This window comes from Notothenia rossii (assembly GCF_949606895.1).
Source record: "Notothenia rossii genome assembly, chromosome: 10".
NCBI lineage: Eukaryota > Metazoa > Chordata > Actinopteri > Perciformes > Nototheniidae > Notothenia > Notothenia rossii.
In genome coordinates, this window is record NC_136908.1 from 49,097,319 (window position 1) to 49,117,057 (window position 19,739).

The 19,739-nt window shown below is 39.4% G+C and overlaps 1 protein-coding gene across 3 annotated transcripts in view; it reads right to left on the reverse strand.

The window, feature by feature from the left end:
* anks1b (ankyrin repeat and sterile alpha motif domain containing 1B) overlaps positions 1-19,739 on the reverse strand; it is a 212,451-nt gene that overhangs the window by 156,689 nt on the left and 36,023 nt on the right. For all 3 annotated transcript variants that reach the window (XM_079654794.1, XM_079654797.1, XM_079654793.1), the window contains exons 2-3: positions 3,417-3,497; positions 437-593 (exon numbers count right to left, since the gene is read on the reverse strand). In XM_079654794.1, coding sequence (XP_079510920.1) covers positions 437-593; positions 3,417-3,497 — 238 coding nt within the window. The remainder of the gene's footprint in view (positions 1-436; positions 594-3,416; positions 3,498-19,739) is intronic.

Consider the following 19,739-nt stretch of genomic DNA (forward strand, 5'->3'; position numbering starts at 1 on the left):
GCTCCTCTCAGTGCAGTGAACTCACAGAGATATCAGAGGTCAGGGCTAGAGGCATTTAGAGCTGATAGAGAAACTGCTGACCAGAAACCACCCTAATAAAGGGATTACAGCAACACTGGCAGCAGCATGAAACCCTATTAAATAACTGCAATAAAAAAAAAGCCGCAGTATAGCTTAATAATAATATCCTGCGAACACAAAGTCAGAGGAACTAATTTGTTTATACACTTCTCAGACTAATTAATAAAAAAAAGGCCTGTAGACAAACGAAAACACTTTTCTAACCAATTTAACGATGTAATGTGTGGTGTTATGGGCATGTGTTGGACTAAAGAAAAACAACTAACTGATCAAATATAGGATGAATAACCATTTTCTCACGACAGCATTAAAGATGGAGGTTTTTGAGTGGATGAGGATGCTGTTGGGGGTTTACCTGTTGGTTGACGCGGCACTGCGAGGGTCCGTGGTGGATGAGGATGCGGACGATGTCCACGTCCCCCCGCCAGGCGGCCAGGTGTAGTGGGAAGCATCCTTTACTGTCAGAGAGGTTTGCGGCCGCCTCAAACTGCAGCAGCTTCAGAACCACCTCTCTGAGAGAAGCAGGACAACATATCAGCACAGTGGGAGACACATGGAATAGTGTCCCCTTTTCCTTTGAAAACAGCTAATCAAACATATTCAACACCTTTTTAAACATGAAATAAATTAACAAGGACGAGGACGAGCAACACAGAAGGAACATCAGTTCACACGGACTACTTCAGAGCAGATTTCTGTATAATAATTAGTCAGTATGGAGGTGTCAGGTTTTGCTGATGGTAGATTGTTGTGTTGACTTTTGATGATGTTTTTGGTTTCATGTTACTGTAAGCGACTGGTTGTAAGCAGCTGAGACTGACGGACCATCTATTGTTTGGTAATCTCCTCCTTAAAGTGTACATGTTTGGTTTGATAATAATTGCCATGAGTGGAGTAAAATAAGAAAATAAAATATATATTCAAATTGGTTGTGTTTCCTCTTATATTCAGTGCTAATCTCTGCAGATATTCATTTTCTCCTGGTAAAAACAGTTCACACTGTTTTACAATGTGATTTTTATACATGAAATGTTTGCTTAGCTGGGCCTAACATTAAAAATAAGACGTTTGGTAAATGCTCCATAATTTATCATCAATATCCTCTATACTTCACATATTTCAATCCGAGCTTCATTGTTTATTTGAAGTGTAACACCTTTGACAAGAACAATGATGAGGAGGGTGATCTATTTTTCATTAACACTGGATACAAGTCTGTACTAGGATGGGTTAAAAGCAGAGAACACATTTCACCTTGTGTGCTGTGTGCTCTGCATGTGTGACCATTAAAGAGGGTTTCATCCCTCCCAATATTATTATTATTATTATGATAAAAACATAATTTTGCACTTTACAAATACATGCAAAAGACAAAATCAAGTTGGCTGTATTTGATCAAATAAAAAATTGAATGATGTATGTGAACATTTGCACTCAAGGCTGAAGCACAGAGTATGAGTGCTTTAGTTTGTGCTAGACAATTTTAGCTGCCCTTGTTAATGCCAGGGTCCCGTTTTTACTTTTTATTTTTACTGAATAGCTAGATCTGCATGCTGTCAGCAACAGTTGGCACTTATTTAAAACAGCTAGTCTGAACCAGCCTCAGGTCATGAAGGGATTCACAATGTTAGGAATTAATTTGGACAATAGCAGCCTATAGAGGAAGCAGTGGAGGCACAGTTCCACTGGAAATGATTATCAATAATTTAGAGAAGACAAACACATCTTCCCCTCTAATAAAGTAATCAGAGCTATTACACAAATACATTGAGCGGTAGTGCCTGGGTTTTGCTAGAATTAATACTATTTGGTATCAGGAAGTCTCCAGCTGAAGTTTTCCCTGCTCTCTGAAGAGGAAAGGTGAAGTTCTTAATTTGCATCGGGGGGGGGGGGGGGGAGGGAGTAAAGGGCAGAGGCTCTCCCAGGGCCGGCGTGAGAACAGCCCCCGATACTTAATGAACTGCTTTCTTAATTATTAATTTATCGTATATTTATAGTATTCACTCCGGTTTAAGTGGCAGTTGTAGAGCAAAATCCCACTGGGGGGATCTCAGGGTCGAATAAGAGAATATTCAACTTCTTGCCAATTGGATTAAGCTTGCTTACTTCACAAAAAGGCTTTTAAAAAACTCAACATGATCTAAAAACAACAGCCTGAATAACACATCTCTGAATGCACTGCTGCGCCAGGTTTCGTCGGTCTATATCTTAATTGCTAGTTCTCTTTGCTTTCCCAACTAAACGTTAAATCATTCCTCTGGAGCTTTGTGTTGGCGGCCTAATTTCCACTGTGAGGCTGCAGTCTTCTCTCCCTCCCCACTCTCCTCCCCGGGTGATCCCAAGGAGGAAATCCACATAATTGCCCCCAAAACAAAGCAGTAATCCTTCAGTTCCGCAGAGCTGGGAGAGTGGTCAGAGCTGCAGATAATCCACACTGTGGAATGGATTTCTCAGCAGCCAGGTGAGGAGAAGAGGCTGCACTAAAGCTCTTTGCAGATGTATTGTGTATGCTATTTTGGCATATAACATACATATATTATTATTACTACTGGCTTCTACTTCTTAAGTATGGTCCCTGGTAGACCCCTACACATATGACAACAAAGACTACTATAACACCCCTTGTTATGCAATACTAATTATGTTCAATATATGATATATACTGTATATATATATATATATATATATATATATATATATATGCCATTAATTAATAGCTGTGCATTACCCGGCTGCCATATCGCTCAGAACTGTTACAGAAGTATTCCATTCCAACAAGAATCTGTTATTATGTAAATATACACTTTGATTTTATTTACTATTGCTATCTACCTGCTACAACACTTAATTCCACAATGTTACCCTTGTTTTATTTTATACATTCTGCTAACTTACAGTACTTATTATCCCTGAATGTGTATATCTCTACATGTTTTTTTAAATACTATGTGCATACCTTTGTATCTAATAGTGTGTTATTTTTATTTCCGTCTATCTATACATGTTGTAACAATGTAAATTGCCCATCTGTGGGACGGATAAAGGAATTATTATTCGTCTGATTTCATTTGGAGGGTAGAGGTACATGTATGTCATGGCCTTTGTGAAAACAGAAAATGCATTTAAAAAGAAAAATGTAATAACTGATTGTTTATTTATCAAATGAAAACACTTCTTTGAGGTTCAGGATTAAGGAATTAACACATATCACATCAGGCACATGCATGTATTGAAACACATATACTGTACATCATCACTCTTTTTTAACTGTGCAGCACTTTGATTTATATATCATTTCTGTTAGAATAAAGAATAATGATGTTATGCAGTCTTACCTGTGTCCATTTAGTGAGGCGTGATGTAAGGGTGTGTATCCTGTGCTGTCTGTGCAGTTGACATTGAGGCCCTTCCACATGCTGCAGAGAAAACAAACACACATCAGAATGAAACCCTAAAAAGTGAGACTGCTTGATACTGTGTTGCTTATGAGACATTGACACGCACATTTGGAACTTCTTCTTGGTCAGAAATCATGAGACGGACAGTTACAAATGTTTATTTCATCAACTTGTTTGAGCTTCTATCTGCTGCACCTCATGGCAGCACCTGCTCTGCTTCAGACCTAGGAAGTGTCAAACCACACCCAGCCAATTAGGAGTCACTTCATCGTGGAATGTGCCAAGTGTTAGATAGGTAGAGGGGTGGTGTAACAAAATGCTGTTCCTAAACACTATCTACCATTTTCTACTTTTATAACAGTTTGTTGATATTTGTTTAGTGGTAAATGTACATCTATTAAAAACATATGCATTTTTTGCTGTGAGTTACAATGGATACGAATGGGTTTTGAGCTTTTTCAAGAAGACTAAGAATGCCAGGAATGCTTTCTCCAAACCGAGTTATTTACTTGTTTTCCATTCATCTGTTTAAGCAAGTTTAGGGTTGTGTTTCTCAAGTCACAAAAGTACAATTTTGACGTGTTTGGATCTGATGGCAAAAAGTATAGTTTATAATACACCCAGAAGTCTTATTTAATCATACTGGCAAAAAAGTGAGTGAGGTTGAAAGGTTGGATTTGAAAAAAGGCTGAGCATGCAAATAAAACCACCCAACACAGAATCTCATAAAAAAAACAGCTATGCATATATTCACAACCACAATACTCACATATAGTAGCACACACTATTACACATATACTGTAGAGCCCAGGGTTTTCCCAGAGCTATAATTATACGACCTCTCTTTTTGACATGAACTCCTCCAAACGAGTCAGAGAAAAGTACTAATTAGTGAATTCCAGTAAGAGCAGATCAGGGAAACGCAGAATCAACTGGAGAGGCAACTGTATTAGCTTTGACCTTAAATTGAAGAAAAAGTATCTGTGGCTGGAGAATATAGATAATTTTTTTTATTTGCATTTTTCCATTTTTAAGTGCTCTCCTAAATTGCAAAGCACTGTATTCACACATTTTAATTGCTATACATGTGCTCACAGTGTGTATCTACAGTATTGACAACACTCACCTCTAACTCTCCTTTTTAATATTAAAAATGTTGTGTTTTCAGGTCATTTTTTCCTTTTGAGGGTCTGCTGCTGCAAACAGTTTAACATTGTGGAGGCAGCAGAACATTCACCGGGTTTGACAGACATCAACACAATGGTGAAGGTCAGTGCAAACACACAAAACTAAGCTTGAATTAAATGAGGTATTAAGAGCTGGCTGCACACATTGAGAACACAGTGTACTTCCATCAATAGAGCAAGCCTGCCAGAGATAAGGATGTCAACCATTTTATTTGTGATGAATAAAATGCTTAAATAAACCACACCTGAACCAATATGAACCAAAAGCTGAATTTTAACACTAAAGTATAATTAAACCGTACACCACAAGTGCATATGTAGAACTGAAACTGTCTGTTTGACCACAGATAAAGCTAAAAACACAACTCAATAAAGGAAATACATCTTGTACACATGTGTTAAACACACACAGAGGTCAGAGGGCAGGAGATCACAGAGAGAGAGAGACACAGCACAGGTCTGTTTCTATTGGCTGATCGTTGGTTTTGGTGTGTGTGAGTTCATATTGATCACAGTGCTCTGTTGAGCCGTTTCAGCGCTGACCTACAGAACTACGAGTAGGATGTGTTGTTAAAAAAAAGGCAGGAGGCAAGAGAGTGATGTAGGCAGACACAGAGACAACATGGACAGGATTTAACTCAACGGGCAACTGTTTGGACAGATATCATTTGCTCAACATCCACCAAAAAAAGTAAATTATTGGTCGATACATTTCAGTCTTTCACTGTCATTGCTGTCAAAATATTCCATCATCATCTGATTCTGATTATTTGAGTTGACTGCCATCATTTTTGCAATATTGTTGTTTACATAATCAAAGGAATGTAAAGAAAACCTAACACCGTCAAACATAAACACAAGGTTCAAACATCAGGACACAAAAAAACAATGGCAAAAAAAGCCTGACCGTGTAGATGTTATTCAGTTTTATCTCATATTAGACCATTATTCTTGCTCGAGGAGGAAAGATAAGGACATGAGGTTGTGATAAGGGTTCCCTGGATTTAAAGAAGAGAGTCTCCCTGTGGGAGCAGCGGTGACAGCTCTGGGAAAGGTTTGGCTGGAGTTGTCACTTGAACCGCTTCAAGGTTTGCTAATTGGATAATTCACAATAACATGTCTGAATGGAAACACGGTGCCATGTGAGGAGTGTGGGTCCTTTCAGAAATAAGTGGGCCCAATGACCGTTTAGGAACAAGCTTTTAAAAATATATCTGTGTGCAGCAGAGCGAGAGGAGAAACACTTGTTGATGTATTGACATTATGACATCAAGCAAAGCATCACTGTGACATTAATCAAACCGAATAAGGAAATTGAATCGCAAGTCACATTTATTTAGCTAACAATTCAATTGTAATTGTGTTACTTGTATAAAAGGAATGAGATAAACCGTGCATCACAACATAGAGGTTGTGTCAACATATGTATTCTTACAGTGTATGGCCTTAAATAACAGTTGTCTTTTTATTACACATTTCCACCTTAAATCAGGCTCTAAACTGCCACATCTAGATTTCATCAAAATGTTCCAATTTCAGTAAGTGTTTCTAGTTCATTACCTCATCAATCAAACTACTTTGATGGAAACACACTTAATGTTCCATGAACCCCCGTAAGATGCTTTCTATATCTGATAGCTGTTCACGGAAAAAACCTGACCACACACACACACACACACACACACACACACACACACACACACACACACACACACACACACACACACACACACACACACACACACACACACACACACACACACACACACACACACACACACACACACACACACACACACACACACACACACACACACACACACACACACACACACACACACACACACACACACACACACACACACACACACACACACACACACACACACACACACACACACACACACACACACGCTGTTAGCTTCAAACACCCAATCTGTTCAGCAATTCATTCAAAAGGTGCTGCACAAAGACTCTTTCACATTAGTAGTGCTCTACAATCCACCCTCCCACACACCAACAAACACACCGTATTAATGCACAAACACAGCAGTCACAACACGAGCCACACAACCTTCGTAAATAAACCTGAACATACAAATATCTGTGGTCACTTTGTGAGAGAGTGTGTAAACCTTGTTAGAGTGTGTTTGCCTCACTGTGAGCTGAACAAGGTGTTGTGTTTGTCTTCCACTGTCACCTATGTGTTTCCAGTGACAACAAACACTTGCTTCCCGTATTTCAAATAACAACCAGAGCAAGATTTATCAAGAATTTATCTCCAGTAACCATTATTTTATAATCTCACTGTAACACGGAATCAAATGACTGCGAGTTATTTTGGAAGGGGTTACTAGTTGAACCCAGTGTTTGGACCTGCAGCCCACCTACAACCTGTGGATGCACAAAGTTAGAAATTAGCCAGAAGAGAGCATCAAGCTAGCAGCTAGCGACTAAGCAAATTTTCTCAGGAATTGGTGAAAATGAGAAAAAAATTAACTGGATTTACAGTTTATGTTAGTTAATCTAGCTGGCAGTGTAAACATGCATCTGTATGCTTTGTATACATTAATTGAAGGTGTTTTAAGTTTATTTACCATAGGTGTAATATAAAACCCAGCTCTTCAACAATAATAACAAATTGGATCATCATCTTCCTCTTAACAACCTTGATGAGGAGAAACTGCCCTTATAAAACATTCAAAGAGAGACTTGAATGAGTTTGTGCTATAAAGTGTTGAGTTCATAGTTATATAAGTCTGTATTGCTTGGTCATTTTCTTCTCAACTAGTCCTGCCATATCCCCACAACAGTCCTTTAACATAAAGACTTATTCTTCTCTGTTATGGTGGATATTACATTTATATTCACTGCTGAACAGGGAAACTGCACAAAAAGTATATCTATTGAGTCCACTGCAGCTTTAAACTACCAAAAGGTACAAAGACAGAGAGACTGGGAACGTATAAAACACACTTTGGTTAATGTCCGACTACATCTTTGGTGAATCACTTCCTACGGAGCTTTCTTATCACTGTTCCTTTCTGCTCTGCCATGTCCCACCTCTGAATCCCCTCACTAGGTTCAGTGCCATCACCCTTCTACATTGTTTTCTTTGCTTTCAGTAACAGTAACAGCGTTAAGCCAGCCAGCTGAGTTTAAATAGAATTAGTGGGCAACTTGAGATTAGATCATCGAGGAGAGGTGATGCAGCAGGAATGCCGACTCTTGCTGGATTAGCAAAAATATGCAGGCAACGTCTTACCTAATTAACCTCAGGAGCTTCAGCTAAGCAGGGTAGAAAAGCTGTATTTGTGTATGTACTGTATGTTCACATTCAGATTCAGTGCTGTGCTTTTCTCAGCCTCTCTCTCTGTGTTATTCTGCATCAAAGATGTCGGACTCAAGCTTTCTGAGCAGGTTTCTCCCCTCCTCTGTCTCCTACTCGCCGTGTTTCTTGCTGAGGAGTCTTTTTTTATTAAAGCACTAAAAAGGTAAAAGGGTCAAATGTTATGAATGGCCTCCCAGCAGGCAGAGCGATGCTGCCCTCTGTTTGAACCCTTCTTCAGTTACAGCACGGCACTTTCTCCTCGCCTTTACATAATTTTACTACAGCCCTGCACACTGAGGACTGCACTGACGTGATATCATGGAAGAAAAACCACTGTAACACCTCAAGACTTCATGGTGTATTGGTAAAGAGTACTTTGGAGTTAGCATTTTCAGTCTTATTTGAAATATGTTGGATATGTATGAAAGATTTGATAGGAATACGTTTCTATAAAAGGTAGTTTACACTGTATGTAATTTGGGGATGTACAAACAGGAAATTGGTTTGAAGTTTGCTGAAGATAAACTAGAAGAAGTTGAGATTCATGCTTGATAAACGTCAGAGGAAATAGGTTTTCTATCTAAGTTCTATATATCCCATTCCAAAAACATTACCTCAAGCAATTTAGAAAAGCTCAAATTGCTCCCTCAGTCTTTAGAAGTGAAATCTCTTGTCAGCCGCTTTGAAAGAGGACCTGTAATGTCTTTCAGGTAGGAAATTACTCATTTTGGATGCAAATTCAGCGTGTCAGAATGAAAGGCTCCATTGCTGGTTCTCATGGCTATTAAAGCTGGCATCACGTTGCAGGAAAGTTCAGGCGACATCAAAGAGGAGCATTGTCTTCAAAGGAAAAGGAGCCGAGGAAATTGGGGAGACTTTTGTAGTCCTGGATTTTTCAAAGGGAAAACTTTTTTAATGGGGAGGAAAGTTAAGTTAATGGAATCCAAAAACCTGTTGAAATTCACTCCTTATGAAAGAAAACTAGAAGGGCATTCGGAGAGTGCATACCTCCTCAAAGGCCATTTCCTGATTCAGATTTCACACCAAAATTGTACTTCCTTGGCCAATGCTACACCCTTCCACCACGTTTAATAAAAATACACGAAAGCATAACCTGCTTAGTGATGGTAAATGGCAAGGCCAGCTCAACAACACCAATAATTTCTCGAGAATTCAAAAAGGGAACCAATATGAGGAGAGGTGCACACGCTATCAGAGAAGATAACGCCAGACAGGAAGTGGACTTGCTTCATATCCTGTTTTGAGCAAGAAGCAGAAGAGATACCTGTTGATAACTAAGAGTGTTGCAACAGACCTATAACTGTAGGACTTAGCAAACACACGTACACACATATTTTATTAGAGCTGGCCTTTTATACTTAAACTGTGACTCACAGAATGACAGTTCTTGACGCTTTAGAACATTAATATTTTCCTTTGCGTTCTAATGTGTGATCATGTCAACCACAGAGAGACAAATATAGTGGAAGATGTGTGAATGAACCCTCAAAAGACCAATTACATTTCTGCAGACAGACGTGAGCCCACCCCTTTTCATTCCTCTCTTTCACCTCTCCCCCTTGTTTCTCAGCTTTTATTTTGCTTCTTTGGTAAAAGTATAATCCGCAAACAAATGTGCACGGATATGAAAGAGAAATGAACGGCAAAACAGAGTAGAGGGAAGGCAACTTCTTAAGAGACTGCAGACACAAATGAGTTTGTGTGCCCATGTATTATGTAGTACTGTATGATAAACCAGCAACTTAAAAGGATGCTCAAGCCACACACACACACACACACACACACACACACACACACACACACACACACACACACACACACACACACACACACACACACACACACACACACACACACACACACACACACACACACACACACACACACACACACACACACACACACACACACACACACACACACACACACACACACACACACACACACACACACACACACACACACACACACACACACACACACACAGTAAGAAGCCAAAATGAGCTGATTATATTGTGTCAATATTATATATGTCAATATATCAATTGTATATTGTTCTGCTATCGTGAGGAGAGTCTACTTAGAGTTCCTGAACAGAATCAGCTAACCCCACTAAGGCATTCTGGGAAACATTGCAGTGCTTCAGCTTTACACCAAAACACATTATACTGTACAGCCTGAGGAATCCCCAGGTTACGCTGTGACCTGCGACACCACAGAATCTCATTTTCACTTACTCCCACGACATCATGAATCATGAAATCCCATTCACACCTACTGTCCACAACTCAAGTCTCTCCATCTTACTTTCCTCAGAGATGTGTCACTCTCTTCTGTTTTATTTCTGAACCAAATATAGTGGCGAGTAAATCCAGTGCAGTATGGCTGATATACGTAGTTAAAGGGGGGGAAATATCAAACTAAGTCCCAGTAAGTGAACATAAATATAGTCTTCTGAGTTTGTGACCATAAAATCAGTTGTTATTTCCACAGTCTATTTGAAAATGTACAAAAGACATGAATATTTAAATATATCAATGAACATTTGAGACATTCAAACTGTAGGACAAAGTGTTGTTTATGATCTCTCTCACTTTATCAGCTTCTAGCAAATCCCTAATTAGCTGAACTCATACTTGCAAATTGGCTCATGTTTTTTTGCATATTTAGCAAAATAACAGCTTTCTTCTACAAACCTCCTCGTTAGCAATTTTGTTCATTTGAATATACAAAAAACAACCCAAATCAGACAGTCCTTCCAGGGAAAAACCGATAAAATACAACTTCAATTCTTAGTAAAGCATTATTTGTGAAATAAGCTGCGGAAAACTGAAGTATCGACTCAGTCAGTGACTAATGCCCTCAGGGGACAAACATCAGTGGATAAGCTCAGAAGGTCAAGAGGCCACCACTCCATCACAGGAAGTCATTTATCTTCGGGTCAAACTGACCTCTGCTGCACAAGTAAACACCAACGGCTGCGGTCAGGGGCAGTGGGTCACACACACACACACACACACACACACACACACACACACACACACACACACACACACACACACACACACACACACACACACACACACACACACACACACACACACACACACACACACACACACACACACACACACACACACACACACACACACACACACACACACACACACACACACACACACACACACACACACACATTTAATGACTGACCCCACTCTTTACACACACTACTAGCCAATGATTAAAACAAGACACCAGTAATCGATAGCTGCACTACTCCCGACCGCCGCTTGGAGTTTATTGATGAAGTTTGAATTGTGATCGTTTGGTTTTCCTGAGGATGAGTGCATTGGGAAATCACCAAGAGATAGGAGGCATTGTTTAAAAGAAATCTGATAATGTACTTGTTCATACACATTTTCCTGCAATTTTACATTATTTTGTAAGTGTATTTTGAATTCAAGATGGTCTTCCACATACAAAGTAGGATGTATAAGTGGTGTTGTGATCGTTTTTAGGTTCATGGGACTGGGATCTGTTTCCAGCTCAGTGAATTACTGGAATATCTGCATTAATAAATGGGCTCCCTCCTCACACTGTTGCAGTGTCGAATAGAGAGGACTAATGCCTGCATTTGCATTAGACTCGTGTAATACTGCATGCTGGGCAAAAGTTAGATTATTGTCACATGCACAATAGCTACAGTGTAGATATGTCGATGAAGAATTAAAGTCCCAGGCTCCTTTAACAATGCAACATAAATATATACGAGACATAAAACTATACAAATAGTGCAAAAAGAAACTGTGCAAGAGAGTGTGGCAAGGGTCACATTTGCAAGTAATTGTGTAGCAAACTGTATTACATTTATAATATAATTAGATGAACTTAAAACAGAATGTAAAATTAAATACTGTAAAGTCATAAAATACAGTTTATTGTAATAATAAATACAGATACTTTACTGAGGCATTAACTTGCTCACTATATGCTGTAAAATATATCGGGTAGAGAATATGCTGTGCTCTTATGTCCACTAACTCTGTGGGAAACACTGTACATAAAGAACCCAACTGCCCCTGACCTTTGACCTCTGTCATACACTGATAGCTCACTCTGTCAGGATGAAAAGGCGATGGGGGTTCAGAGGAAGGAAGAGAGATGGCAGCAAAGGAGGAAGATGGAAAGAAAACATATATCTAATTTATTATCTTGAAGGGCGTCAAAGAAAAGAAAAATAAGAATCAGTTAGAGCGTGAGACGGCCAGATAACAGCAGCTTCTGAAGACAGCTGAATAAACTGTCTACATAAGCAGATCCAGCTCCATCAGAGCAGTCTGTCCTAACTCTTAAACAATCTGGAGGTCTGTCTCTCAGGCTCAGCCCACCTCCTTAAATAGAGATGGAAACATGGCTCCTCTGTCCTGAGCTCACTGTGCACCAGCCTTTCTGAATATCACGAGTCCTGATATTATCCCCATGACGTGAATAAATGCTTTTTTTCCACCGTCATCATAATAAGTCAACATATACAGTAGTAGGAGCTGCTTTCTCACTGTAGCAACATATACATTCCCAAGACACATGCAAAAGATGATGCTTGCATTGAAAACTAAAATATATATGTGTATTAAGGCTGTAACTCGCCTGATCAATTGACCATTAGTCCCTTATTTCACATATTTATTAGCAGACTGGGTTAAACAGGAAATGTTGTTCTTTATTTAAACAGTCAAATATCCCCCTCAGCATACAGGATATAACAACAACGGTACAAAAAACATTGCATGTTGCACTTGTCAGGGCAACTTAAGAGCCATACAAAATGTGTGAAACCTCAACTAAAGAGCTGGCTGTTTAAACAAAGGAGAGGAGAGGAAAACAAAGGTTGTACAAATGTAAATAATTAAATATGCAGAGCATGATGAGCCCCCTTGATGACACCAGATTTGGTAACGCTTTGAAAAAATATTGCATATATAACTTTTACTTACAATTAGTTGTTATGATGTGTCAAAACTACTTCTAGTTAAATATAAAAACTTGTATTTTCTTTCAATTGATGTAGTACCAGCTCTTTCATTTGATATGGTCACTTTTGAAAATAAAGTATATCTACTGCTACTTTTTTACCATGGTGTACTTACTGCTATTAGTTTATTTTACTTCTTATGCTTTTTATTATTAATAACATGTCCATACTTAGTTATTTTTTAATATGTAAGTCTATTGTCTTTACTTTATCTGTGCTATACTTTTGCTGTCGTAATAATGTAAACGTCACTGTGGCAGGACAATTAAAGGACTTCTGATTCTGACTTTGTTGCTTCTTTAGGTGCATGGCCTGTATACTGCAGTAAAAACAAGGCTATAGTGAGTAAAATGTGACAAGATAATAAAGTATCCTGAATTGTCCTGGGGTCCAGAGGGATAGAAGACAAAACAAGACTGGAGGACAAAACAAGAGAGACAAAGTTTCCTCCGCTCTCTTTAATCAAACAGAGGGGAGCGGATGTGAAGAACTGGCCACTGTCTGCTTCACCGATGCCACTATTGATTTAGACTGCAGCCTTTCCAATCAGTCACAATCTGCAGAGCTACAAACAATCTGTCCGAGTGTGTGTATGAACTGTATGTGTGTGTTCCCGAGGCTAGTCTCCTCGGAGTAAGTGAGTGACAGAAAGCCTTAGATCTCCACTTAACAACAGCCAGCCACAAATCCATCCACCCCAGCATCGATTCAGCCCAGATCTGAGACATTAGGATGGGAAACGTCAGCTTTGGACCTGGAGCTAAATGGGTTAAGTAATCTATAGAGTAGACTGGAACGATCGATGCATTTATACTGTAGATCGTCTGAGGAGAAGTTTTAAGACTTTGTGACATCCTGCAGGGTTGTTTAAAGAATCAAAGTCAAATGGATTCACTATTTGGCACATCTGACCACATTTCTGCACAGCCCTCATAGCCCTCGCTTGTCACATATCTGCTGTATCTGCTGAGGAGACTGAGGTCTTTTGGGCAGGGGGCCCTCTTGCAGACCTTCTATGACTCTGTTGTGGCATCATCCATCTTTTATGTGCGGCCTGTGGGGGCAGCAGCATCTCAGCTGTTGACAGGAAGAGACTGAACAGACTGGTAAAGAAGACTGGCTCTGTCCTGGGGAGTCCTCTGGATGTGCAATATGCAACATATATATATATATATATATATACACACTGTAAATATCTGTACAATATATACTTCCACCTTTAATACCATCACCTGGCTGCTATCTTAAAACTGGTATTGGATGTGTTTTTTGTAATTTGTGTAATTTCTCCTTTTATTTGTAATGTTTGTATCATGCTTTTACATTTTATTAGGCTATATTTAGCTCTTAACTTCTTGTAACTATGTTAAGTTCGCCTCTATGTGACGAATAAAGGTTTTATGATTTTGATTGTCATACATCTTTTATTTTTTTAGTTTATTTTGTATTTTTGAATTTGGTGTCTTTATCATTTTTAAATGAATTTGTTTTGTATAGTCCTTATAGTTTTTGACCTTCTCTTACACCTTCTTTGTTTTATGTTGTTTATGTTTGCACCATCATACACAAAAGCAAATTACTATATGTGTAAACGTACCTGGCAATAAACTTGATTCTGATTCTATAACCGGAGTTCAAAACCAAACCATTTTCACATTTCCTTTAAGGATTGTAACCCTCAGATGCTTCATGATACTCTCAGCATTCAAGATAAATAATCTATTGTGAAATGTTTGAGGACGGACGCATGCATCTTTAATCTGTATCAAATGTTCTCTCTCTTCATGATAATTCAATTGTAGGTCTGAGGTCGATTCGACTTGGCGAATGCATTTTAAGCCAAGCTAATTTCCCTCAGAACAAGCAGTGCAGGGATTGTGTGAATCAACTGAGGCTAAATATCTCCTGGCAACTCATCAGGTTGGTTACAGACACGGCAAGTCTATCTTCATTAGCCGCTCTGCCACCAGGAAATTAGCCATGCAGCCGCAATGGAGATCCTGATAAAACTATATCAGTGGGAGAGTCATTATGATGATAAGCAGGAGAGGCGCTGAAAGCAAAGTGTTTAATTCAGCATGACTCACAGAGGTGCCCTAAAAAACTAAGAAACACTTCAAAGTAAACATTTACACCGCTGCTCAGTGTCCGTGTGGAACTTCCAAACAACTTCCAACTGTGAAGAGTACAACTCTGCTGTGTGACCAAGCATTCATCCTGTGACTGGGGTTTATTTTCTTGGGTGTGTGTGTGTGTGTGTGTGTGTGTGTGTGTGTGTGTGTGTGTGTGTGTGTGTGTGTGTGTGTGTGTGTGTGTGTGTGTGTGTGTGTGTGTGTGTGTGTGTGTGTGTGTGTGTGTGTGTGTGTGTGTGTGTGTGTGTATTCTACTGGGCAGTAGCAGGGATACATGGCTTTATATGGTAAGAAAGAACGTTTTGGTTTATAGAAGACCTCTCCAGGTTGCTATCTCCCTCTCTCAGTTCTCCAAACAATGAGCAGCTGCTTTACCAACCTTATCATCCCGGAGAAACCTCCCATCAAAACATATTTAAGATACAAAATATTTATGTGGGATCCTTAGAATCGAACCATGAATTAGAGAAAGATAGGTAAGAAACTACACCTCCATTTAAATAGTTGGAAAAGTACAGTTTCTGATGAGCAATTTATGAAAGTTCAGTAAAAAAACACAAACATTGAAGACTTTTTAAAACTAAAAGTAAAATAATTGATGTATTTAAAAGGCCCCATACAAAAACGTACTTAAATTGTATTTTCCACTTTTTTTATGCTTATCCCTTATCTTATCAGTAACTGTTAGGACTGTGAAGTTTATATACGATTAAATGGGTTTGGCTTCACAAATTGCGAAAAATTAAAAAGGGATATATTTTTCAAAATTCTTTCAAAAATAGAAACCTCTTCCATGTGGAGTGCTTATATGTTAAAACAAATTAAAATGTTTTTAAAAAAATGCTAAAAAGGGTCAAACTTAATGTAAAAACTTTATCCATAATCAAACTGTCACCTCTAAAGATAGAAACCTGCAATGGGCCTGGAGAGAAACAGATGAAAAAAATTACCACATCTGTGTGTCGCTATGACAACCAACCTGCTGTGCGTCTGTCCTGGGATGAATTAACGGCTACTGTGAGCCAGGCGTGTTTGACACCTTAACATCTGCCCCGTTTGTGTTTTTCTGCATTCTTATTTGTATTTGTACGATAAAAAAATGGAGGGATGCAGTGAGCCTGTGCTCTGAGCAGCTGTATCTCCTCACGGCCTCATCGTCTCCCCCTGTTTCTCCTTCTGAGAGTGTATTACGCCTGTCAGCAGGACTGCCGCATCCCATTTACACGGCTCAGACGGCAGAATCACACATCTGCTGCTGCTGGGGTGCACGGGTACACACCACTCACACTGAAACACACACTGTGCCGGGTCAGAGCAGGTCTGTCAGGATGTTCTGGGCATTTGTTCTCACACACACGGAGCACCATAGTGTGAGAGGATAATTATTTGGGAGATAATTGCATATACTGGCTGTCAATGTATTGTTGTTCCGAAAAGGATACTCCAAATTCTATGATATTTGATTATTTAGATAAACTGCAGGCTAAGAAAATGTCTGTACATATTATTTTACCATTTAAAAACCCATTAGACTACAAACAGTCACTAAAATGACTACAGAAAGTCACATCAAAACAAGATGTTAATAAAACAGGCTGCAATGAAATGCTTATTGATTACAGATTGTTTGATTAGTATATAAACTTGGGGATAAACTGGTGTTTCAAATAATCTAATCAACAGGTTACAATATGGATAATGATTGTAAAATCATTAGATTATGTTTTATGAAATTGTTTTCGTAGTACAAACCAAACTGCTTTATCTGGCATATTGACAGTAACTGGCTCAGATATCACTGGGCACTCATCCCACTGTTGTGTTGTGAGTTTGGTGAAAAAACATTTGAGGTGTCAGGCCTGTTTGCCAAGAGTGATATGCTTTTTGACTTTCTCCCAAGACACATTAAAGAATCCCTGTTCTGCTGAATGCTCAAAAGCTAAGAGCTTTTAAGGGTGGGAACAAGAACTGGCTTTGAGTCAACCTCTGTTGGCAGTTGAGGCATTACAACAATATTAAAAGGTTGTATAAAACTGACAGCACCCTATAAAAGATCAAAATATAAATGTTGTCATGATCAGAGTGTGGAATAAAAAGATCAATGTCAAAACACAGCGTCATATTAGCCTGTTCATTTGAAAAGGAAATGCAGTCAGTATAGAAATAGTACAACATTTTGGGACATTCATTAGCATTGTTGCCAAAAGTAACATAAGGAGATTGATCCCTTAGCTTAGCTTAGCACATAGACTGGAAACAGCTAGCCTAGTCTGTCCAAATGTAACAACATGCGACTAAAGGCAGCTCATGAGCTCACAACATGGTATTTATTCTTTGTTTAATGAAACCAGAAAAATAAATCCTGAAATGTTCTGTTTCTTTCCCTTTCCTTTAAAGAATCAGGGCATGTTTTCTTTGTGCAATTGGAGAGTCAAAACATTCTGCATCTTAACAAGAAACAGCTCCGACCAGGCTGTGCTTGCAGTGGATTGTGTTCAAGGCCACTAATCTGCTTTTGTTCTACTTTTTTTTCCCAGTGTGAACGCACACACACAATTCTCTCATGCCCAATAATGAGGTGAAATGAAACTTGGATGATCCCTGAGGGAAAACCAGAGGATCAATAATGGATCAAAGCTACACAGAGAGGTCGGCGGGTCATTGCCATATTGTCTCTGATGACATCATATATTAAGTATGGAGTATTTGTTTTCTAGATAGTTTGATAGCAATCTTGTCTCTGCTGTTATAAAGCCAGCCTAACCATTTCCAGCCTTCCTGGCTTCATGTTGAACCAACAGATATGAGAGTAGTATCAATTTTCACATCAAACTCTTTGCAGACAAAGCAATTTAGTGTATATACCAACATGTCAAACAGTACTTTCTTTGGGAACTGGGAAGGAAGAGAAGAAGTGGCTAATGCTCAAGCAATGCTTTGACAGACCACAGCAATCCCTCAAACCAGAGAAACCAAACAGCTACACATGGTTTTGTCTTTACACAATACAGAGATTCATATTCTGTTTTTGCAAATATGATGAGTCATTTTTTCTGTTTAAGAAAAGGAGGAACATATTCTGGTTTTACTTGAAACCAAGGCTCCCCTAAGGCCACTGGCAACACGTTTTCTGTCCAGTCGTCACTCTGAGGACTTCAGGATGGTGACAGCTCATTACTTTAACCTTTGTGTCCTGCCGTTACCGGGCACATCTTTTCATTATCTGCTTGTCTTCCATCTCACTCACTCATTTCCTTGCTGTCACCATCTGTCGCTCTCTAACTTTAAACTAAATTATACATTCCCTTTCACAAGTTTTCCATCTTAGTTGCCATTCTTCCCCTTCTTGCCAATCACAGACACCCGGGGAAAGCACATACACACAGACTTATATGTGCACTGCCAGCTTGTGTTCACACACAGCTGCATGCAATTACCCGCCACAAGAAGGTATTTAAAACATGAGACTCTGGTCCCTGCTATTTATCAGACCTATCAAAATAGCTCTTCCATGAATGTGTATAAACCTGCCAAGTGTGTGTGTGTCTGTGTACGAGTGTATACAGCGAGTGGCATCCCGCTTACGATGCACGAGGGGGTGAATGCTGTCTCAGTGTAGTACAGAACGACTTCTTCCTTTTCTTCATCAGTCTCTCTCCTCTTAGCCTCTGTCTATCGTGGGTGTTCTAAGATGTTGTATCCTTGTTTCAAGTGCAAATGTGTAGGATGCTGCCATTTCATATTCTTCAGAACGAGACCCCCATTAACACTGTCAAGTAGATGCACTTGTCCAGTTAACCTTTTCACTACAAGTCCTTGAACTGAGACGAGAATACACATTTCAAATCCTAGTTAAATGGATCATCACTCAGGTTGAGTTAAACTGATTGAAAATATGAGCTCCCGACAGAGAAGCTCATTAAGGTGAGAGTCAATCCATTTACTTCAATTACACGTACAGTGAATAAACAGTGCCTTTCAGGACTGCAGCTTTTATCATCTGTAGCTTGAAGGCTGAATCATCTGAAAAACAGGTACGCACATGATGAATGTACAGTATTGTGTTGTTGTTCTCCTAAGGTCTGTCCTTGAACACACACACACACACACACACACACACACACACACACACACACACACACACACACACACACACACACACACACACACACACACACACACACACACACACACACACACACACACACACACACACACACACACACACACACACACACACACACACACACACACACACACACACACACACACACACACACACACACACACACTCTCTGCCTTTTTCATCTTTGAGAAATCATGTGCTAGGTGACAAAAAGAGTCGATGCTTTTGAGCACCAAACTAGGTGAGGAATGAATCGGGAACCACATGTGCTGTGGGAATGAAATACTTTACACTTTGAGACACACCTGCAGATGCACAAGACTGACATTCAGAGTCCAGAGGAAACACGTGTCTCTGCCGTGATTCACACAGAGACCCTTGAAATCACTCAGTCGCTCTCTCAGGCAACAATGGTGGAACAGAGTGCGGTG